At 58.1% G+C, this 23101-nt stretch overlaps 2 protein-coding genes across 9 annotated transcripts; both read right to left on the reverse strand.

Moving 5' to 3' along the window:
• Positions 1-486: 486 nt before the first annotated feature.
• Positions 487-8431, reverse strand: SSH3 (slingshot protein phosphatase 3). Of its 2 annotated transcripts, none has more exons than XM_079929942.1 (14): positions 8251-8431; positions 7668-7705; positions 6859-7090; positions 5788-5906; positions 5637-5708; positions 5219-5284; positions 4944-5132; positions 4767-4860; positions 4376-4504; positions 4247-4293; positions 3407-3553; positions 2969-3169; positions 2597-2870; positions 487-1475 (listed from the first exon to the last, which is right to left on the reverse strand). In XM_079929942.1, the coding sequence occupies exons 1-14, from the start codon at positions 8314-8316 to the stop codon at positions 1203-1205; spliced, it is 1947 nt and encodes a 648-aa protein (XP_079786068.1). In that variant the 5' UTR covers positions 8317-8431; the 3' UTR covers positions 487-1202. The 2 variants fall into 2 exon arrangements, with proteins under 2 accessions (XP_079786068.1, XP_079786067.1); XM_079929941.1 differs by having other exon boundaries at positions 7668-7708.
• Positions 8432-9456: 1025 nt separating this feature from the next.
• ANKRD13D (ankyrin repeat domain 13D) lies at positions 9457-21671 on the reverse strand. Of its 7 annotated transcripts, none has more exons than XM_079929151.1 (15): positions 21171-21671; positions 20461-20596; positions 20210-20334; positions 19295-19340; positions 19069-19212; positions 18629-18818; positions 12886-12952; positions 12407-12488; positions 12124-12185; positions 11886-12016; positions 10782-10939; positions 10576-10692; positions 10328-10491; positions 10160-10194; positions 9457-9813 (listed from the first exon to the last, which is right to left on the reverse strand). In XM_079929151.1, the coding sequence occupies exons 1-15, from the start codon at positions 21258-21260 to the stop codon at positions 9615-9617; spliced, it is 1746 nt and encodes a 581-aa protein (XP_079785277.1). In that variant the 5' UTR covers positions 21261-21671; the 3' UTR covers positions 9457-9614. The 7 variants fall into 7 exon arrangements, with proteins under 7 accessions (XP_079785277.1, XP_079785275.1, XP_079785276.1 ...); XM_079929149.1 differs by having other exon boundaries at positions 9457-9891; XM_079929150.1 differs by having other exon boundaries at positions 10160-10248.
• Between the last annotated feature and the right edge of the window lie 1430 nt (positions 21672-23101).

Here is a 23101-nt window from a genome sequence, read left to right on the forward strand (position 1 = left end):
TGGCAGTGATAGGCTGGCTTGGAAAGTCAGGCTGTCTTGCGTTGCAGCAAGAAGATTCTTGGGACCCAAAGTGTGCTCAAGAACTAGCATCAAGTGCCCAAAAGGAGAATTAGCTTCTGGGACGGGCTTGGTCCTGTCCACATAGGCATCGACAGCTTCCATTTCCTCATGGGTAACTCCCTTCCGCTGCCCCGACAGAGCCCGGCACCTGCTGTCCAGTGTAGACTTGTTCCCCTGCCGACCTGCCTGAGGGGGGCGGGGCAGCTAGCATTTACCCAGGCCCTGCCCCTGGAGATGAGGGAGATAGCGCCCACCTCCCCTCTTCTCTTCCCCATTCTTCCTCCCACCCCACCCCAAACACACCACTCCCCAATCGGGCCTGTCGCAAGATAACCTGGGAGCTATGAAGAGACTGGAAGGGGTAAGGAGAGGCCACACTCCTTGTGCAACCAGAGAAAGAGTGGACCGACAAGCTTTATCATAAAATTGAAAACAATATGAAAATGTTTTTTCTTTCTAAGTACAAAGCCAGACACTATTAAGACTATGAAAAACTGGCCAGAGGCCATGAAGCTGAGAAAGAAGACTCTTTGGCGTAGTGCCCTGTGCTCCAGTGCAGTGCAGGTGGAGGGTGCTGGGGGCAGCAGCAGAAGACTCAGGCTGCTTATGGGGGGTGTGAGGGAGGCTGACCGGCCAGCCCCATCAGAGGGCTCTGGCTCCCCACTCCTCAGAAACTCCCACGTTTGGGGACTGAGGTTACTCTCAGCCTTTGGGGGCCACTGGTTGTCTGCAGAGCCCCAGGAGTGAAATGGGGTCGGGGGGATGAGGCAGACAGGAGTAGGGCAGGGAGGGAGCATTAGCCTTTCTGCACTGAGAAACTCTGTTTTTTATTCCATGGCTGCAAGTGTGTGTTTCAGGCAGCAGGTGAGAATGAAGCTAGGGTACTGTTGCCCGCAAAGGCACCTTCAGTCTCTCTACGACATCCCCAAATGTGGAGGAAATCTTGAGCCCTTGGACAGGTGGACATGGGTCTGAGACTTAAGGCTGTAGGTGCTGAGGCTGTAGTGACGGGAGTCTGGGGCCTCCTGGGGAGGAGCTAAGAGGAACGTGGACAGGCCGACAGGAGTGAGGGGTGCTCATCCCAGGAGCTGTGTCCTGGCACCTCTGTTTGTGTCTAGGGGGGCATGGGAATGTGTGTGGGCTCACACCTCGCCCTCCTCGCCACTGTCATCCATGCTGGGCTGCCTCACCACCTTCTGGTGCCTGGGTGTGGACGGACAGCCAGCCTTCCGCTGCTCCTGGAAGGCCCGGGTCCGGCTGGCCACCAGGGCGGCGCTGTTGAGGGCAACCACAGACTGGCGGGACTTCAGGGCAGGCCAAGGCCCCTTGCGGGCCTGGTGGCCTCCCTTGGCGCTTGAGAGCTGAGGGAAGGGCTGTGGAGGGTCTTCATCTGAAAACTCCTCTGGAGAGAAAACCTGGAAGGATGAGAGTATAAAGAAGATCACGGCGAAGTCGTTCCAAGGCAGGGGCACAGAGCACAGAGCCTAGAAAAGGGTAGATGCAGAGCATCTGTTGAGTGAATACCGAAAAAGCTACTACAGGTACTCACAGGTCAGAGAAGGGAAGGCAGCGCCCCAGCCCTACTGCCACTGCTCCTCAGCCCTCACCTGTCTGGCCCCCAGAAGCCCTCCTTAGCTCCCCTGCGCCCGCCGCGTCCTTGGGGTCCTCTCCTCCTCCTCTTGCCCCCCACTGCTTTGTACAGTCAGTCCCATGAGCCACAAGGGAAACATCTTCCGGGTGCCGGGCCCTGGGCTGGGTGCTGAGTGAGGACACCCTGCCTTTAGGAACACACACACCCACCCATCAACCATCTGTTCCTCCCTCCAGCCTTCCACACCCAGTGCCACCTCCTCCAGGAAGCCTTTCCCAAATGTTCCCGTCCTCTGTGAGGTGAGCTCTCCCTCCGGGTCAGCGACCTTGGACTCAAGTCACATGGGGGGCCTGATTTCCTAAGGCAAGGGCCAGGTCTTACACTTGTGCCCTGCAGCGCTTAGCACAGAGAGGCTGCTTAGCCACTCAGCCAGCACTTCAGTTGTGTGAGTGCGATGACCCCTCTGCACGCCATCCTTCGATGGGTTGCCCTTCCGATTGGGGAGGGGGTGCTGAGATCATCTTATCTACACCCATCTGGGGTCAACAGTTGGTTGTGCAGCTCCTGGCCTGGGGAGGATGCTCCTTCCAAGGCTGGGCAGCCCTGCCGCTTAGGTAGCAAGTCCTTGCGTCAGGCTGAGAGCTGCCTGCAGCCGCCAGCCTAGGGCTGGTTTGGCCATGGAGCCCACCAGATGGCCCTGTCCCGTGACTGCTCTCTAGCTCCCGTGGAAGGCAGCGCTCGCCTGTCCTCATCGGTTCTCCTCAGCTACTCTGAGGGGATGAAAAGGAGCTGCCCAGGGTGTGGTCCCCCTGCTCAGGTGCCCCCCGCTCAGGGCCAAGCCGAGCCCCACTCCTGGACTTTCTCCATCCTCCAGCCACCTGCCCCCTCCTCATTTTGGCCCCCCCTCTGCCTCAACCTGGGCTGCTTCCTTAGCCCCAGCCTCACCTCTGGCAGGTCACCGTCCCCTGAGGTGCTTTCCAGCTCTGAGGATGGCTCCAGGAGGCTGATGGACCTCATAACCCCGCGGAGGTTGATACGGGGCCGTGACCCAGGCTCTTCTTTTGGGGCTGCCTGGCTCTCCTCCAACCCCACCACATTCAGCTCCCCACTGCCCCCGGGTTCTGGCTGAAGAGGTGGGAACGGTGTAGAGACCTCGGGGGCCAGGGGCTCCTCTGGGGAGGCCCCACCCACTTTCTGCTCCCAGACATGGCTCTGCCGGCTGCGAGGGGGTGGCCCTGAGTCAGCTTCCAGTGACCCAGCCACAACCTCCAGCACCCACCCCCACCCACCCCCTTCCCCTTGTCCCCCACTCCGTACCTAGCAGTCAGGATGCCCTGGTAGGTCTGCAGCTGGCGCAGAAAGCCGGGGTTGGGGCGGGCGATGGGCCGTAGCTCCTGCACGTGGCGCAGAGCCTGCTCCAGGCTCCAGCCGTACTGCTTCATGGCGTAGGCGATCACTGTGGCGGCCGAGCGGCTGACGCCCATCTTGCAGTGGACCAGCACCCGGGTGCCCTGCGCTCTGTGGAGGCCCAACCGGGTCAGCTTCCCCTCCCTCTCCCCCGCCCCCTTGCCATGCTGTCAGTGTCGGGGAAAGGCAGGTAGGTAGGTGGTGGGCTCACCTCCCAGAGCAGAGGGGAAAGGAGGTTAAGGACCCTGAGGGCCAGAAAAGCTGAGAGCAGAGCAGGCAGGAGGAGGGCATGGGCCCCGGACGGCAGGAAGCTGGGATGGGGCGGGCGGAGGGGTGGGACGGCCCGACCTTGCAGCCTCCACAAAGCGGTGCGTCTCCTTCCAGTGGGGCAGCAGCTGGGCCGACTCCTCATCCCAGAGGCGCACGTTGTGGTAGGTGAAGCGCTCGGGGTAGAAGTTGTCAATCTCGCGGGCCATGTTCAAGATGTGGCTCACCCTGCAGCACGGGGCACAAGGCCAGGCTGACGTGGCCACGGGCACCAGGCCCGTTGGCCAGCGGAGCCGGCGGACCTGGGTGTTAGTTTTCTGGTTCTGAGGGTCCGGTGGGGGCGGCACAGTTGTGGTGGGAGGAGGAGATGACGGTGACCTTGAGCAAATCGGTTCACCCCACTGGGCTTGAGTACTGTCCCCCCTGGCCCGTCCCCACCCCACTTCCAGGTAGCTGCTGGGCGGCCTGCAACATGTGCCCTTCTGTTATCGTCAGAAGTCAGTTAGAGCAGGGCTTCGGAGTTCAGCTGAGATGGGGTGGATCTACAGCAGCTGGATGACAAGGGTCACAGCAGGTTTCCCGAAAGCCCATGGTGGACAAGTGACAGGAGCCGTTGGGAGCGGGCAGCCAGGTCTCCTACGGGAGAGGGGCTCTCCCTTCTCCCAGAGACGTGGTCAGGCGAAGAGGGGCTTTTCCGCTTTACAGCTGGGGGAGGTTAAGAGGGGGCCAGGGAGCTGCCAGCAGACCAGCAGGGTAGCTTATTCCCCTGTCCCCACCTGAGCCCATATGAGGGGAACGGCCCCAGGGGCGGAGCTGGAAGCAGAGCTAGCTGCTGCTGAGAGGGTTCTGGGGGTTTCTGGCCAGGTTTCCCCACGGGGGAGGACAGAGGGCGGGCAGTCCTGGGAGGGCTCGAAACCCTACCTGTTTCTCTGCAGCTCCTCCAGGTTCGCTGCGTTCCACTCTGAGCCCTGTGAGCACGGAGAGGGCGTCACTGGCCCTCTCCCCCAGCTGCAGCAGGCCCCACCTCCCAGCCCTCAGCCTGCAGCTCACCAGGTAGAGGTGGGGGAAGATGCGGGACGCCCGGTCTTGCTGGGCCATGAGGAGCAGCATCTGGTTGTCGATGAAGTCGCGGTATTGTTGGAGAGGGCATCCCAGGCGCAGCTCCAGGGCCTGGCGGATCTGCAGGCAGGAGGGTGAGGAGAGGCTGGGGGTGCATTGTGAGGCTCCCGATGCCCCAGCCTTCCCTGGGGGAGGGAAGGGCCTTTGAGGACAATACTCTGTCCCATCAAGGCAGAGAAGCTGAGGCCAGGCACGTGGGAACAGCTTAGACAGCAGGAAAGCTAAAGTGGGAGGCTCCAAGGAGAGGGCCACTCTGGGGCCCAGCCGGAGGCCCCCACAACCAGGACCCCGCTCCCGCCCTGGTCCCCGGCACCCTGCCCACCTCTTTGGAAGTGATGCTCTCCAGGTCACTGGAGTCCAACACCTCCCACAGCTCAGCCCGGATCGCCTGCTCCATCTGCTCCTGTCCTGAGGGCCTGGGAACCGAGCCCATCAGTCCAGGGGCCCCTTCCCCGCTCTGCCGTGGCACAGCCCCCTCTCCTCCCCTCCCTGTACTGACCGGCCAGGCTCGATGCTGGGAGGCCGCAGAGACTCCAGGTCAGCCATGACCATCCACTCGTTGAGGCAGCTCTGGTCAGAGCTCAGTCTGTCCTGGTAGTGGCTGGCCCAGGCGAGGGCACTGCCCCCTGGCACAAGACCACTGCCTAGAGCCGCCTCACATGCCTGGTGCAACACCTGGAGTGTGGCCCTGGGACAGAGGAGAGGCTGGGTCACGCTGTCCTCCCTGCTGCCCCTACCCAGACCCTGAGCCATCTTCAAGACCCAGCCCCTTACCACATGGTCTGGATGCAGACTGGCTTGAAGATTCGACTCTGCCCACCAGATGTCACACTGAAGCCCCTGTGGGAGATCAGGTGGGGGTGGAACCCAGCTCCTGGCTCTGGGACAGGGCCGCCTGAGAGGCCTACCCACTAGCCACCTAAGGCTGGTCCTCAAAATATATACACATCATCTAAACTTCAAAATAAGCCCTGTTGCCAGATATGGGGCAGCTGAGGCCCAGAGCAGTTAGGTGACTTGCCCAGGATCACACGGTGAATCTCAAGTGGAGCTGAGAGTAGGCCCAGCCTAGAGTTCTGCAGTTGCTCCCCAGTACCCACCACACCCCTGCACACCCCCCCCATACATCACACTTAGTTATTCCACCCTCTGGCCCCTCTCCTTTCCCTTCCCTCCAGTTGCCACCTCTTACCCGTCTCCATCTAGGTACACCTGGGTGTCACTCCAGAGAGGCAAGACCAGGCCTAGGGTGCAGCTGGGGGAGCTGGCAGGGACAGAGGGAAAGCTGTTGTCACCCAGCACCTCCCTTCCTTGCCCTCCTCCCTTCCTCTCCCTGCTCCCACCTGCTATCAGGGAAATCCACGCCCAGAAGGACTGTCTCATCCTGGCTCAGACGTTCTCTTGTGGAAACTACCAGCAGGTAGCGGAGCCTGGCGGGCCGGGCCGCCTCCAGCTGGGCTGCCTGGGGAAGATGGGAAGGGAACAGCCCGGGGTCACAGTGACCCAGAGGACCCTGCTCCCCCCACCCCTACCTGACACACAGCCGGGTCTAGAACAGACCTGCCACCTGCTCCCTCCGCACCCATCCCTGTCTTCCCAAATACCAGATCAGTGGTTACAATCTAGTGGTTCCCAACTTTGGGATCTCATGGTCCAATAAAATGTTTAGAAAGATTCTTCTCAGAGAGGGTGTGTGTGAACAAAAGGGGAGAATGGGCATGACAGATTGCCCTTTTTTTTTTCTGCCTAGGAAGGAGGTTTAAGAAACACCTTTCCACTTGCCATTACCATAATTTGATTCAAGGAATGTTTTTCACCAAAGAACTATTAAGAACACAGTTTCACAATAAAGGATGGTGCTTCTGTGGAATTAATTCTGCCTTACAAAAAACTGACTGCATCTTGTTTTTCCCATTGCTGCAGTGAGATTGTTCCACAGGCATCTGGGAACTGGTCCTCACTTTCCCGCCTGTGTCCCATTCCCGCATGGGCCCCTCCAGCACATGAGCCCACGGTGGGTGCTCAGCAGGCCCCCCTGAGCACCAGTTTATTTGTGGGCAACTCACATAGTAAGGAAGGTCTTGTGCTGGTTGAACAGAAACCCGCCTCTGGGTAATTCCCAGCTCTTGGACCTAATCTGACCCTACAGGCTCACATCGGACAAACCTCCCCATCCTTTCCCAGCTCTCCAGAGACCTGAAGACATGGCCGGATCGCCCTGTTAAGACAACTCTAGCCGAAACAGCAGAGTCATCGGGGTTTGGGTAACCGCTACGCTCCCCAGGGGGCCCCCTGCTCTCACACCACTGCTCCCCAAACACACACACACTGGCCCCATTCCACCCTCTCCTCCCACCTGGGGAGTGGCTCTCTCCCCTTTCAGACGGCCAGAGGGCTCTGGACGGGGCCCTCACCAGGCGGATGTCGTCTTGTGGCCTTAGCAGCCCCACCATGAGGCGCAGGTGCTGACTCTGTTCCTGCTTCCTGAGACTCTGGGGCCCATGCCCGTCGTCTGTCTGGTCCCCGTGGGGCTGCTCCTCCCCGGGGGGGTCCTCCACTGGCTCAGAGCTGGCCTTGGCTGCATCTCCATCATCGCCTCCATCCTGCAGTCCCAGGACAGCCCCGCCGAGTACTGCAAAGCTCTGCCTGGCAGGGGAGCAGGGAAACCATGATGGCCCATCGTAGCTCTTAGGACAGGGGTGTGTCAGAATCACCTGGAGGGCTTGTTAAAACGTGCTGGACCCCATCCCCAGAGACTCAGTGGACCTGGAGTGGAGGCCTGAGAATGTGCATTTCTAACCAGTTCCCAGGTAATGCTGCCCCAGCACTTTGGGAAGCACTGCCTTGGGGGCTCTCAAGCCTCCAGCCCACCTGTTCTTGTCTGAGGAGGGGTGGAGGCTGCTTCCTTTTCCTTCCCACCTGCCTAACTCAGTAGATACTGTGAACCTGGTGGGGACTCAGGAGTCCTCAGGCCCTGCCGTCACATGCTGCCCACTGGCTCGTGACCACTGGCCACAGCCAGGTCCAGGACAGTGGGTGAAGGAGCTCCAACTGACCAGGGGGAAGATGAAAGCAAAGGCAGCCAGCTGTGCCCACCAGCTGTGCCTACTGGCAACACTGCCCCACATAGTACGTAGTGGGCTTTGGCTGCAAGTCCTCCAGGATGGCTGTGGCCAAGGCTGGCGGCTGGACAGAGGTGCGTGTGTTGGGAAGAGGTGCTCACCTTCGCTGGAGCCGGCTTCTGCGCTGGGACACCTGGTCCTGCTGAGAAAGCAGCCCCCACAGTAGAGTGAAGAGGCAGGGAAGGATTCTCCTCTCCCCTGTCTCAGGGCTGCTGTGGTGGATGGTGGCGGGATCGCGCCCCCTCCGCGCACACCGCCCCTCCCCGCAGTGGGGAATGGAACCAGAAAGGGGGTCAGGTCCCCTTGGCGCTGCAGTCCACTCTCCACGTGGAGGCACTGGGGGAGCCCGGGCCCAGGTTCCGGTCCACCGGCCGGAGGTAAGGGGGCGGGGGGGGGGGAGGGGTGCGGGCGGTCGCGGCTGGAGCGCCTGAGGCTTTGGCCCCTGTCTGGGCCCAGAGCGGGGTAGGGCCTCCGCAGGCGGTCACGGCTCCGGATCTCGCCTTGGTCCGAGTTCCTGATTGCCTCAAGATTCCCCCCCACCCCTCCCCCCCACAGCCTGAGACTTGAAGTCCCCCTCCGCACACCCCCAGGCTTCAGGGGAGGCTGCCCGTGGACAGCAAACACTCCCCCAGGCCCAACTGGCAGCCAGCTGCGTGGGCAGGACCACAGCAGAGCCAGACTCACCGTGGGCCCCACAGGCGTGGAGTGGCCGCCGGCCGGGGGCGAGCGGCTTACTGTGACCAGGGCCATGGGACCAGACCGGGGGCACCTGGGCCGGCAGGGGCACAGCACCCTCCCGCAGCCCCACGGACAGTCCCTGCCCCGCAGGACCAGGAAGGAGAGTCCGGAGCCACCAGGGCCTGGCACCTCCTCGAGGGCGGACCTTAAAGGGCCAGACACCCGTCCAGCCTGACCTGAGGAGCCCGCAAACAGTGGCCACCGCCCCTCCCTTCGTGTCTCCACAGGTTCGGTCCGCCTCGTCCCCGCCCCCCGAAACACGTTGGGGGCGGGGCGCAGGTGCGGAGCCCGGCAACGGCGGCGGGAAGGGGCAGCCTACGTTGGGTTCAGGGTTCGGTCCCTCCTCACAGGAGGCGCCCCTGCCCCTGTCCTCCCTGCTCCGCCCAGTTAGGTCACCTGAGCTGTGCTCTGGGCCTCAACCGTTCTGCTAGCAGCAGAGATGGGACCTAGGGAGGAAGGACTGAGGACCCGGGTCTTGGAGAGAACCAGAACCCGTGGGTCTTAAGTGGGGAGCACCCCAAACTTCTTTCTCCTCGCCGGTTGGCCCTGGCGCTTCCACTCAGCATGAATCACTGAGAGACACTCGAAGCTTCAGGGGATATCAGGGTGGGTTTAGAACTAACCCCTGAGGCTCACAGCAGGTCCTCAGGGCCACCTCGGAGGTGAGCAGGGCAGGGCTGAGCAGGTTCACAGCGGCGGCAGAGGGAAGTGACTTGTCTAATGTCACTGCAGTAGAACCTGCCGGAGTCAGGTCAGGAACGCAGGCCTGGGGCGCAGGGCCTCCTCTGACCCGGCAGAGTCCGGAGAACCAGCCTCTCCCCGTCCCTGACACAAGCAGGGGTGGGTTCCCGGAAAGCCTGGCTGTGTGGCCGGAAGAACCGGGGTCTCCAGTAGGTGGGATAGGGCTCGGGGGAACTGACGTTCAGGGAGCACCTACTAGGGCACCTGACACCTGTCGGCTCATTTTACCCTCCCAGAAGCCCTGGGGGTGGGAGGCGGTCTCATTTACAGCTGAGGACACTGAGGCTCAGAGGGGCTAAGGGGACCACGGTCAGGATTCAAACCCAAGTCTAAGGCCATTGCCCACAGTGTCTCCCCTCGGTGCCCCCCAGCACTCCCCCCCCAGCCCCCCCCCAATGAGCGGAGCAAGCCTGCTGCTGAGGGTCTCTTTATTTCCATCTCAGTCTCCAATGCACGCCCAGCCGCAGGGCTCCAGGCCCCAAGCCCAGCAGCAGCAGAGTGTCTATAAATAAATAAGTTACAAAAGTAGGGGGCGGTGCAGCCCCGGGCAGCCCTCCTGAGGGCGGGGCTCAGAGCTCCGTGAGCGAGCGCTGTAGGGTCCGCTGTAGGTCCTCCTCCTCCCGCCGCCCCCGCCGCTCCCACTCCGCCTGCTCCCGCGCAGACAGCTCCAGGGCCAGGCGAAGCTGCTCCTCAAAGCTCGGGGGCGCCCTGAGAGGGGCCCCCGGACCCTCAGGCTCTGTGGACATCTGCAGGCTTTCCTGGAGGGCCCTTCCAGGCGAGGCATGAGAGGGGAGAGCAGACCCATGAGCGCTAAGGCTGGGGAGGAGGCCGAGGGCTGGGACATGGCTGCAGAGGCCGAAGATAAGGACAGGGAGGCTGGGACCCGAGGACCGGAGACAAGAGACAAGGCCGGGCCCTGTCTCCCCATCCCTCGTGCCGCCCTCGCTGGTGGGCAGCACGGAAGATGGAGGGTGGCCTCAAAGAGGGTGTGGGGTCCTGGGGCCAGCACCTCCCTGCTACTTGACCCCACCATCCAAGAACCCCCCCAGCCGGCAGGGTCCTCGAGGCAGGGCGGGGCTGAGACATGGACCTGGCAGGTCCCGGAGGGCCTCACCGCTCCAGCTGAAGCTGCTCCTCGTAAGCCGTGACCTGGGGAAGGTGGGCACCAGGCCGGGTGTTGGTCAGGGCTTCCCAGACAGTCACCTGCAGCAGCCAGAGCCCGGAGCTGTCACCTCTGCCACCCCTGCCCACGCCCGGGGCCCAGCTCCTGCCCGCACCCCACCTGCTCCGCCTCCGTGCCCGCCTCCAGCAGGCTCTGCTGGATGGCAAACTGCAGCAGGTCGTCGTCCTCGTCGCGAAGGGGCTCGCTGCGCTCTGCGCCCAGCACGCTGTACCCGTCGGGCACCTCAAACACGGCGGGGTCCACCTCACAGGGGAAGGGGCTCGCTGGGTGCAGCAGAGGGGTCGTGCTCAGCCCTGGTGCACAGAGACCAGCGAACCTCACGGCCCCGCGCCCGCCCACGGCGGTACCTGAAGCTGCGATGGCAGAGCCGGGCGCCGGCACCCACACCGAGCTCAGGGGCTCGTCACAGCCACACAGGTTGCTGAAGGTGATGCGGGCGTTGAGCACGTGGAAAAGGGGGATCTCTGTGAGGAGATGTCGAGCCTGAGCCAGCCCTGCAGCCCGTGCCCACCCCACTCCGGGGGCCCTCCTGCTGCCCGGCCCACCCTCTCACCAATCTTGACCGGGAAGCCGGGCGGGAGGCGCAGGGTGATGAAGTCCCGCAGCTTGGCAAAGTGAGCGTTGCTGATGGCCATCAGGTCGATGATGGGCATCACCTGGTCACCCAGGGAGAGCGGGTGCTCCTCGCTCAGCCACAGTGTTGCCTTGAACCTGCCCGGCCAACCGCAGGACGTGGGTCAAGGAACCTCTGGTGGCCCCTCTGCTAAGGCGCACCTACTCTGGACATCTGCCTCTACTGCTCTCCACCTGGCCTGGGGGACCCTCTTCTCTGCTCAGCTGCTCCTGCCTGCCTCCCCCAGGAGCTCATGTCCTTCTGGCCCTACAGCCTGAGCTGCCCCCCGGCCCTGGGCTCAGGCTGGGCCCCGGGCGCTCTGTGCCAGCTCAGCTCTCCTGGACGAGGAGGGCAGGGCTGAGCTCCTGGCTTCAGTCCCGCCTCGTCCACAGCCCTGCCCTCCTCCTCGGCCCACAGCCAGCCAGCACGTCGCACTTCACCGTACTCTGGGGTCCCGCACAGCCCGACAGTTCGGGACCGCACTGCTGGGGTCGCATCCCAGCCCCGCTGCTGCGTGGCTGAGGGAGTCCACGTGAGGTTCCTGGCACAGTGCTGGGCCCACCAGACGCACTAGAAGTCACGGCTCATCAGAGCCTCACAGCACCTTTGTGAGCAGGTGGCCAAAGGCAACTGTTCTCGTTTTACTGAGGGGGAGGACAGACTCTCAGAGGGGAAGGTGATTCCTTGGGCCACGAAGCCAGGAGGTGTTAGAGCCGCGTGCCCTTCCTGTCTGCCACAAGCTGGCCCCCAGCAGGTGCTCGTTCAGTTGAACAGAAAACCATACATGGGTGGTGCTGCCCATTCATTCGTTCACCAAGAAGAGCGACCAGTCCTCTGAGCCAAGCCCCGAGCTGGGTGCCAAGGACCATGGCTAAAGCAGACCTGGCCCGGCCCCCAGGGAGTGAGTCGAGAAGGCAGCCAGCTGGGTGAGTGAGTCCCCCACTCCAGGGGGCCCTGTGTGTGACAGGGTCTGCAAGGGCTCGGGGGCACCAGGCAGGGTCCCCTGTCCCAGAGGGAAGCCCCCCGCCAGCCCCCAGACCTCACCTCTGTACTTTGCTGGACATCTCAATGGGGCGGCCGATGTTCCTCGACTCCAGGCTGAAGTTGGGGTCAAAGTACTCGTCGGGGGAAATGGCGGTGGGGTTTGTGGGGCTGGCTGCCTGCTGCACAGGAGCCTGGGTGGCCCCGGGACCAGGCTTAGCGCTGGGGAGGCGCCGGCCCGGCCCCGCTCAGTGGGCCCTGCCAGTCGGCCCCCAGCCCCCGGCCCCCAGTCCCGGCTCACCCCATTGTGGGAGGAGTGCTGCTGGGCCATCCCAAGGAAGGACTGGAATGGAGTCTTCCCCCCTAAGGAGAAGGGGTGGAGCCCATGAGGGGACCTGGGGCCACTGCCCCCAGACTGCCCACACCTAGCCTCCACCCTGGGAGCCTCCCCTGTGGTGGAAGGCAGAGCAGACGGGAACGGGGAAGCCTTCCAGCTGGTCCCAGATACTCTGGCCCTGACCCCAGATCAGGGTGACCACCCCGTACGGTGTGACTGGGCAGCAGGCAGGCGCACCTGGGTTTACCTTTGCTCCTCGACTTGTCCTGATCGGAGAGGTGCTCTGTGCGTGTGCGTGTCACCAGCTCCACATTGGTGGCGCTGTATACCTGGGGAGCAGGGGGGACACAGGGGGAGCTGGGGGCTCAGAGCCTGCTGCCCACACTCAGCCTCACCAGCACAGGACCCAAGTCCTCCTGTCCCCAGGGACAGATAGGATCTCACTCCCCACAGTGGAGGGGGTGGGGTCTGAACCCCGGGAAGTCACTAATGAGGGTAAAATGCTCCTGGCTTCATCTCGGTGATCCGGGTAGGGGCCCGTGCTGTGGGTAATCCCTGCGTGCTCAGCAGGGGCTGGGCACTCGGGCCCCACTGTTCCCATGGCCACACAGGGCATCCGGAGCCCACGGGCTGCTGGGTCTCCCTCCACACAGGGTGGATGTGGAGAAGGGGCAGATTTCCTGGGCCTCGTCTCCTACCCCAGCTCCCACCACTAGCCTCTCCTGCCTTGGCCTCGTAGCCGCTAACGGTTTCCATCTTCTCAGACCGCCAGCCCCAGATACCACATTTGTTCCTGAAACAGACCAAACAGGAGCTCATGAGGACCCACACCCCCCAACTCTGGCCAAAGTCGTCCCTTCCAAAGACCCCCTCCAATTTGCCTTCCTGCTGTGAAACACACAGGGGCCTTGAGGAGGCTGCCTGGACAGCTGGGGACAAATGAACAGAGGACTGAGGACTAGAAAGTACTGGGGAATTACTAATTTTTGCTAGGTGTGATAATGGCGTTGGGGCTTGGTTTAAAAACATCCTTATCTGTTAGAGTCACACGCAGAAGCATTTACTGTTGAAATGATACGACATCTGGGACGTGCTTTAAAATAGTTGGGGGAAAAAGAAAACAGGAAAAAAGTGAGGAAGGGTAGATTCAACAAGATGGGCAAAATGTTGGGAACTCCCTGGCGGTCGAGTGGTTAGGACTCAGCGGTTTCACTGCTGAGGGCCTGGGTTCGATCCCTGGTTGGGGAACTAAGATCCCACAAGCCGTTCGGCGTGGCCAAAAAAAAATTTAAAAAAAAGATTGGCAAAATGTTGATAAATGCTGAAGTTGGGTGATGAGAACATCATACTAGTCTCTCTTCTTTCATATGTGCTTGAAATTTTCCATAATAAAAATTTAAAAATAAAGCTATGTCTGATTCAACAATAATAGTTGGAGATTTCAGTACCCCACTTTCAATAATGGATAGAACAAGCAGACAGAAGATCAACAAGGAAACAGAAGACTTGAACACGCTACGAACTAGACTTGATAGACATCCTTAGATCACTCCACCCAACAACAGAATACATATTCTGCTCAAGGGCATGTGAAACATTCTTCAGGATAGACCGTGGGCTCGGCCATAAAAGAGACCTCAATACAACTGAAAGGACAGAAATCATACACAGAATGTTCTCCAATCACAACTGAATGAGGGCTTCCCTGGTGGCACAGTGGTTGGGAATCCGCCTGCCACTGCGGGGGACACAGGTTCAAGCCCTGGTCCGGGAGGATCCCACGTGCCGCAGAGCCATCTGGACCCGCGAGCCACAACTACTGAGCCCACGTGCCACAACTACTGAGGCCTGCGCGCCTGGAGCCTGTGCTCAGCAACAAGAGAAGCCACCACAATGAGAAGCCCACTCACTGCAGTGAAGAGCGGCCCCTGCTCACCGCAATTAGAGAGGGCCCGAGCGCAGCAGCAAAGAGGCAACGTGGCTAAAAATAAATAAATAAAATAAATAAATAACAACAACAACAAGAAAGCAACCTTAATTAAAAAAAAAAAAAAACTGGGCTTCCCTGGTGGCGCAGTGGTTGAGAGTCCACCTGCCGATGCAGGGGACACGGGTTCGTGCCCCAGTCCAGGAGGATCCCACATGCCACAGAGCGGCTGGGCCCGTGAGCCATGGCCGCTGAGCCTGCGCGTCCGGAGCCTGTGCTCCGCAACGGGAGAGGCCACAACAGTCAGAGGCCCGCGTACCGCAAAAAAATTAAAAAAAGACAACAACAAAAAAACTGAATGAAATCAGAATCAGTAACAGAAAAAAGATGACTTGGGAAATTCATGAATATGGGAAGAGTAAACAACATACTCCTAAATAACCAATGGATCAAAGAATAAATCAAAAGCAAAATCAGAAAATACTTTGAGATGAATGGAAACGAAGATACAACATACCAAAACTTATGGGACACAACTAAAGCAATGCTGAGAAAGAAACTTATAGCTGTAAATAACTATATTAAGAAAGAAGAAAGATCTTATATCAATAAGCTAACCTTCCATATTAAGACACTGGGAAAAGAGCAAAGTAAACCCACAGCAAGCAGAAGGAAGGCAATAATAAATATTAGAGTGAAAATTAATGAAATGGAGAATAGAAAAACAATAGAGAAAATCAATTCAACCAAAAGCTGGTTCTTTCAAAAGATCAATGGAATTGACAAAGAAGGAAGACTCAAACTACCAGAATCAGAAATGAAAGAGGGGGCATTACTACTGACATTACAGAAATAAAAAGGATTATAAATAAAAGAATATGATGAACAATTGTACCCCAACAAATCAGATAATTTAGATGAAGTAAACAAACCCTAGAGAGACATAAACTACCAATACTAACTCAAGAAGAAGTAGATAATCTAACAGACTGTAACAAGTAATGGGACTGAAGCAGTAAAAACAAAAACAAACCAAAAAGTACCCACAAAGAAAAGCCCAGGCCCAGATGGCTTCACCAAAGAATCCCACCAAACTTTTAAAGAAGAATTAATACCAGTTATTCACAAACTCTTGCAAAAAATAGACAAGGAGGTGACACTGCCTAACTCATTCAATGAGGCATTGTCCAGATACTAAAACCAGGCAAAGACATGACAAGAAAACCATAAACCATTACCTCTTAGGAATATGGACACAAAATAGTAGCCGACCAAATCTAGCAACACATGAAAAGAATGATACACCACGACAAAGTGAAATTTATCCCAGGGATACGGGGTTGGTTCAACATCTGAAAATTAACTGATAGCAACACATATCAATAGAATAAAAATAAAAGTCACGTGATCATATCGATAGACACAGAAAAGGCATTTGACAAAACCCAAACCCTTTCACAATAAAAACACTCAACAAACTAGGAACAGAAGGCAACTTCCTTGGCCTGATAAAGCATACCCACAACTAATGTCACACTTAATGATGAAAGACTGAATGCTTTCCCCCTTGTTTCTTTATCAGAAACAAGATAAAGATGTCTGTTCCTGCCACTCCTATTCAACATTCTACTGGAGGTTGCAGACAAAGCATTTAGACAAAAAAAAAGGAAATAAAAGGCATTCGGATTAGAAAGGAAGAAGTAAAACTATTAACAGATGACACGGTCTTACATATAAGAAATATGAGGAATCCACTAAAAACCCATTAGACCTAAAAAATGAGTTTGACAAGATTGCAGGATGTAAGATCAATATATAAAAATCAATTGTATTTTTATAGATTTGCAATGAACAGTTCAAAAATGTAATCAAGAAAACAATGCAATTTATAACAAAAAGAATAAAATACTTAGAATAAATGTATTTACTGTAAGTGTAAAACTTATACTCTGAAAACTACAAAACATCATTGAAAAAAAATTAAAGATCTAAAACGGAAAAATATCCAACGTTCATGGCAGAAGACTTAACATTATTAAAATGGCAACACTCCCCAAACTGTTTTACAGATTCAACACAAACACTATCAGAATCCCACCTGAATTCTTTGTAGAAATTGACAAGCTGAATCTGGAATTCATATGCAATTTCAAGGGACCCACCCAGAATACGTAAAATAATCCTGAGAAAGAAGAACAAAGTCGGAAGACTTATACTTTCCAATTTCAAAAACTTACGACAAAGCAACATGTGATTAAGACAGTGCACAAAGAGAGTCATACAGACCAGCGGAATAGAACTGAGAGTCTAGAAATAAACCCATACATCTCTGGTCAACTGATTTTTCCACAAGGGTGCCAAGACAATTCAATGGGAATTAACAGTCTTTTTAACAAACGGTGCTGGAACAAGTGGATAGTCACATGCAAAAGAATGAAGCTGAATCCTTACCTCCCACCATATACAAATATTAACTCAAAATAAATCAAAGAGCTAACTGTAAGAACTAAAACTACAAAACTTTCAGAACAAAACAGGGGAAAATCTTCATGACTTTGGATTTGGCAAAGTATCGTTAGATATGACACTAAAAGCACGAGCAACAAAAGGAAAAATAGATAAAGTGGACTTCATGAAAACTAAAAACTTTTGTGCTTCAAAGGACACCATCAAGAAAGTGAAAAGACAACCCACAGAATGGGAGGAAATATTTGCAAATCATGTAGCTGATAAGGGATTTCTACCTAGAACATACAAAGAACTCTTGTAACTCAATAATAAAAGATAACCCAATTTTTAAAATGGGCAAAGGGGGACTTCCCTGGTGGCGCAGTGGTTGGGAATCCACCTGCCAATGTGGGGGACACGGGTTCAACCCCTGGTCCGGGAGGATCCCACATGCCGCGGAGCAGCTTATCCCGTGCGCCACAACTACTGAGCCCGCGCTCTGGAGCCCCCGAGCTGCGACTACTGGGCCTGCAGGCCACGACTACTGGGCCTGCGGGCCACGGCCCTCAGCGTGCACCTAGAGCCCGTGCTCCGCAACAAGAGAAGCCGCCGCAATGAGAAGCCCATGCACCCCGGTGAAGAGTGGCCCCCGCCCGCCGCGGCTGGAGGGGGCTCGCGCGCGGCAACAAAGACCCAATGCAGCCAAATTAATTAATTAATTTTTGAAAAAGATAAAATGGGCAAAGGATCTGAATAGACACTTCTCCAAAGAAGATATACAAACGGCCAATAAGCACATGAAAAGATGCTCAACATCATTAGTCATTAAGGAAATGTAAATCAAAACCACAGTGAATACCACTTCACACCTGCTAGGATGGTTATAACACCAAAATAAATAAATAAATAAATAAATAATGAGCAGTAAGTGTTGGTGAAGATGTGGAGAAATTAGAACCCTTATATACCGCTGACTGGAATGTAAAATGCTGCAGCCCCTTTGGTAAATAGTCTGGCAGCTCTTCAAACAATTAAACATCTGTGTTTAATTACCACATGTCACCACAGGACCTAGCAATTCCACTCGCAAGTAAATACCCAAGAGAAAGAAAATGTATGTCCACACTAAAACTTGTACACTAACGCTCAGAGCAGCATTCTTCATAGTCAAATAGTCAACAGTCAAAAGGTGGAAATAATCCTTATGTCCATCAATGGACGAATGAATAAACAAAATGTGGTATAGTCGTGCAGCGGACCTGGCCATAAAAAGGAATGTAGCAGTTACACGCTACAACTTGGCTGAACCTTGAACACATGACGCTAAGCAAAAGAGGCCAGTCACAAAAGACCACACATATTGTATTATTCTATTCATATAAAAATCCAGAACAGGAAAACCTATAGAGACAGAAAGTAGATTAGCTGGGGGGGAGGGGATTGTTGATTGTTAAAGGCAGTTGATTGGGAGTTGATTGTTAAAGGGTACAGGGTTTCTTTCTGAGGTGACGGAAATGTTCTAAAATTGGACGGTGGTACCGGTTACGTATCTGTGAAGATACTGAAAACCACTGAACTGCATACTTTAAATAGGTGAACGGTACAGTATACAAAATTATATCTCAAGAAAGCTGTTTTTTGAAAAAAAGTGTTTCTGAAGTCTGTTATTGGAACTGGGGCACATGTTGTCAGAGAAATAACACCCTGCCGGAAGGGTGGGCTCCTAGGCTACCCACAAAGGACTCTGGCCCAGACACAGCTGCACCGCTGAGAAGCCGACCTTGCTGCAAACAGCTGCCCTGCACGGCAGCCTCAATCCTCGTTTTTATGGGAAACACGTGAGGTCAGAAGTCAGGAAACTGGGGACTCCCTGACCCAGCCTCCTCCCAGGGAGACAGCTGCCAGTATAGACAGGCGTGCAGGAGGTGGAAGGTGCCACAGGACCCAGGACCAGCAGGTGGTCCAGAAGAGACACCGGGTCTGCAGGGACCCCCCTCCCCCTCCCGAGCAGCCTCTGCGAGGGGCTCAGCCTCCCAGAAGCCTGAACTAGAGGCTCGAGGGCACTACCCACAGTGTGGCCAGGGCCCAACTAACCTCTCGAAGGCCACATTGCGAGTGTCCAGGTGGGTGGAGACGATGGGAGAGGTGAGGCGACTGGCCACATGCTCCTCACTGGGCCGCATGGTGGCCAGCAGCGCTTCAGGCTCGTGCAGCGTGAGCCCCAGTGTCTCCGTGTGCACCAACTGCCGGTCGTGGTCAACTTCCATCACCAAGGCTCCCGCCTCTGCCAGCCGGCGCGGGGGTGTGAGGGGGACGAATAAGTGCCAGGACCAGACAGTGGCCAGAGGGCTATCGTGGTGCCCTCAGCCACCTCCTGCCACGGGGTGTGGCCTCAGCCTCTGGACGCCCTCCACCCCGACCTCCATTTACACATCTGGAGACAGAGACAGAGGACAGCACTGTCCTCACAAGCCACGGGAGAACCTGGGGGCCCTGGTCTGCTGCGTGCCTGCAGGGAGCCCCCCAGAGCTCACCCTGGCCCTTGAAGATGAAGCTCCTCCGGCCGCGTTGCCAGGTCATGTGCTCAAAGCCCAGGAGGCTGGTGTCCACCCGCAGGTTCTCACCCCGCTTCCACACGCGATACACGTCACTCGGGCACATCTTGGACACGAGGGGCACTGCAGGAGGCACAGAGGTCACCAAGGTTCTTTCCCAACGGCCCCAGCCCAGGCCCCTGAGAGCCAAGAGGTCCCCACTCACCCCAGCTGGTGAACTCCCACTTCATCTCCACGTAGAAATCGGGGGCCTGAGATAGACCAGAGCACCGATCAGGGCCCTGCCTGCAGCAGGGCCCAGCGGGCCTGGGAAGCCCCTCGTCCACAGGCCCCCTTCTGGAAGCCCAGCCCTTCCCCAACCAGGGATCAAACCCAGCCCCCCACAGTGAAAGCACGGAGTGCCAACCAGGGAATTCCCTCAGTGAGGTGTGATGTGCCGCCGTGGTCCAGCTTTGCCCCCAACCCAGCCAAACCCCACCCAGTAAAGGGTGGGCCAAGTGGGGCCTGAAAGGTCTGCAAGTCATCAGGCTATAAGCATCTGCAAGCCTGGGGCCAGGCTCAACCTGGCCACTAGCCCACTGGGGGTCCCTGGCGGAGCTTCTGCCCCATCTGGATCCCAGAGTCCTCATCTGCAAAGGGGGCATAGTGACCCCCTGGGGCCCTGCCCCCGGGGTGGAGGGCACAAGGTAGTGTGCTCTCCCAGTGGGGGCCCCCTACCCACCCACTGTGTGCTTTGAGAAGGGTGGACAGGAGTCCAGGCCGCATCTGCTAAGTTGGATGAAATCCGCCTTTCAGTAAATCTGCATTAACCAGGAGACCCATGATCTAAAGCTCTGTTGAGATTTCTAGCACTAGAGGACCCTCTATGCTGGCAAAAGGCTTTCTCTCCAAAGGGAGAAAAGCCTCATCCACGTGGGCCTGGTTGCCTCTCTTTCCTACATCACCCTGGGTTGGGGTCAAGAGAGAGGGACCTCACTGACAGTGTCAGGAAAGCATGCTGCACAGGCTGGGTGCCCTTCCAAGGCCAGGCCCGGCAGGGTTACCCCACATAGTCTGTCACGGTCCCCTCCATGGCGCCCCACACCCCCCTTACTGGCCACACCTCTACGTCCTGCTGTACCTGGCGGAGTTTGTTGAGCAATTCCGGAATGCCAGCCAGCCTCTGCGTGGCCCTCTGGTAGTCCCGATACTGAAGTACCAGCTGCACCATCTCAGGGTCCCCAGTGCTGACTGCCTCCTGCAGGACTGGGGGCACTGGGCTGCTGAGGGGAGCTCTCTAGATGGCTCCAGGCCTGGCCATTCACTCCCACACACCATCACCACCACCCCCCGCTGCCAGCCTCAGGGGAGCCCCTTTGCCCTCTGCAGTACCTGCCCAGCCCTGGCAGCTCTCTTTGCCCACGTTGGCATTGTGTCGAAGGAGGACTCTCACGGACTCCAGGTTCCCCAGGGACACGGCCAGCTCCAGGGGGGTGCGCCCCCGGGGGTCTTCCTGTTCGATGTCGTGCTGGGGGAGATGAGACACTCAGCACAGGGCAAGTAAGGAGAGGCCAAGGCAAGAAGGCCACTGGGATGAACAGGGTTGGGAGTCACTGCAGGAAATAAGGACAGCACACAGGTGGTGGAAATGGCAAAGGGTGGCCTGAGTGTCCTGGCAAAGGAGGAGAGGGGGTAGGTGGGAAGGGCCTGCCCACCTCTCCTGCCCTCTGCGAGGGACAGAGCTGGGGGCCCGGTGGTGGTGGGCAGGGGTGGGGGTGGGGTGGGGGGAGGGCCTGGTCTGGTAGAGGTGCAGCTGCCGATGTCAAGAGTTTGGACTGACTTGGGGACCAGGACCGGGCTGCTTTTCTCAGACTGGCTTAGGGGTGGTGCGGCGCGAGTTCGGAGGCTGGATGCAGTGTGAAGTGGGGAGACCGACAGGGCAAGGCCCAGCGCTGGGAGCCGAGGTCAGAAGCCCAAGCTCGAGGGGCAGGTGACCTCTCTTCTGGGCCGGGAAGAGGGAGCCGGGCAGGCGGCCTCCCGATGCAGACCACAGATTTGGGTGGGGGACCAGGAGGACGGCCCGGGCGCCCGATGGGCCTCACCTGGCGGCTGTGCAGCGCGGCCTCCAGTTCGCGGTGCCGGTTCGCCCAGACTAGCCGATGCAGCGGGAAGGTGGGGCCCGGGCCTGCCATGCTGGGCCTCAGCGCCTCATCCCGGGCGGGCCGGCGGGCGCGGCGGGGGCGGCCCGGCTCCGCCTCGGCTTCGGGCCTGGCGCGGGCCCTTCGCCTCCCGTCCGCGCCGAGCCGGAGCAGTGCCCACCGCAGCCCCCGCGCCCTCGCGGCAGTGGCGGCAGCGGCGGCGGCGCAGGCAGAGGGGAGGGCGGGTTCGGCGGGCTCGGCGGGCGGGGCTGCGCCGAGGCGGGGCGGGGCGTCGGGCCTGGCGCGCCCTTGCTTCGCAGCCGCAGAAACCTCAGCCCGGCCGGCACTCGCCGGGGGCGGGCGAGGGGTGCTGCCCAGCAGCCCTGGTGGCCACGTGCGCCAGGGCAGAAGCCAGGACCTGCGTCTCAGCCCGGGTCTCAGCCGGGAAGGGTCTGCGGAGGGCGTTCCGGAGGGCGGGGCCTGGATGCAGCTCCGCCAGCGCCCGGCAGGGGGCGTCTCAGACACGGCGCAGACCCATCCTGGCGGGTCCGGAAGGGGAAGGAGGGAGTCCGGAGACTGGGCGGTTCGGCGAGGGGCGGGGCCGGGGTCCCCGGGACGTGAGCGCGAGTGTGCGCGTGCGTGCTCAGCGGGCCGCGGGCCGGTGGCTCTTGGGGTACGCGCGTTTCCCCGGCAGTTCCTTGCCTGTGACCCCGTGTTCTTACCCAGACCCCGCGGTTACAGACCAGGCCTGTGTGTGCGGGTGGGATGCGAGGTGCGGGCTTGCCTCCCCATCACCTCTGAGATGCCCCTAAGTGCTGACCAGCTTAGCCTGAAGCACCTTTCTCAGGGACCTGGGCCAGTGTATGCTGCCGGCACACCACAGGCTGGACCTTGCCCTGGGGTGGGGGGTGCACTGGAGTCAGGAATGGGGGTACGGGGGGTGGGGGAGCAGGCCTGGCTAGCTCTAGGTCTTCTGGAGGGCTGTTCACCGTGAGTGGCTGCTTTCATCCATCGCGTACATCCCTTTTGCAGAGGCTGCACTTTGCTGCCAGTGTCAGGAGAGGAAGGAGAGTTTCGAAATCAGGGCCAGCCCCTCCACCCACACCGGAACCAGGGTGCAGGCCTCCTCCGTTGGTTGAGCTCCGGTGTCCTTACCCTGGCCTTAGCCTGGGTTTTGGTGAGGCAGTGGCCAGGCTTGGCCAAGGCTGACCTTCTGGTTTCAGTCTCCCTATTTAAAAAATGACCAGATAGTTTGATGTAGATGTTTGAGCTGCGTCTCTGGGCTGGGAGGCCCTAGTTGCCATTTTCACCCTGCCCTCTCACTGTGGCCAGGTGGCTCCTGTGCTCTCTGGGATCACTTTGCTACCCTACGGTGTGGTGTCATCAGGTCATTGTAATGTCCTTGGGTCTAGGACAGCTTAAAGGCCTCTGAATGTCCAGAACTCTAAAATCAGTCCCTGCCGGCTGCCTCTGCTGCAGCCTTCTCTAGCCTCCATCTTCCTTAAAAGAGGCTGCCCTGTCTCCAAGCCCTCTTCACCCCAAATCTAACGGGACTGTCTCAGGCCCAGCCTCTCCTGATTTCTGCGGCCTTAGACATAACTCCCCCCCCGCCCCAGCCCTTGACTCCTAATTCCACTGTCTTCTCAACCCTTTCCCGGGGCCCCTGTTGTCCCTCCCCGACTCCCAGTCTGGCTTCTCCCAGCTGAAAGCCTGTCTGTTCCCACTGTCACCCTGATGCCACCTCCAGGACCACATTTCAGCTCCCTCTGGGACACCTTTGTGCCTGATGTCCCATGCAATCCATCAGCAGTTTCCAAACCACATGCAGCCACATTCACCCTCTTCCCTTCCGGCCAGCTCTGCTCCCTGGCTGTCGTGACTCTGAGTGATAGCAC

Source organism: Stenella coeruleoalba (genome assembly GCF_951394435.1).
Source record: "Stenella coeruleoalba genome assembly, chromosome: 8".
NCBI lineage: Eukaryota > Metazoa > Chordata > Mammalia > Artiodactyla > Delphinidae > Stenella > Stenella coeruleoalba.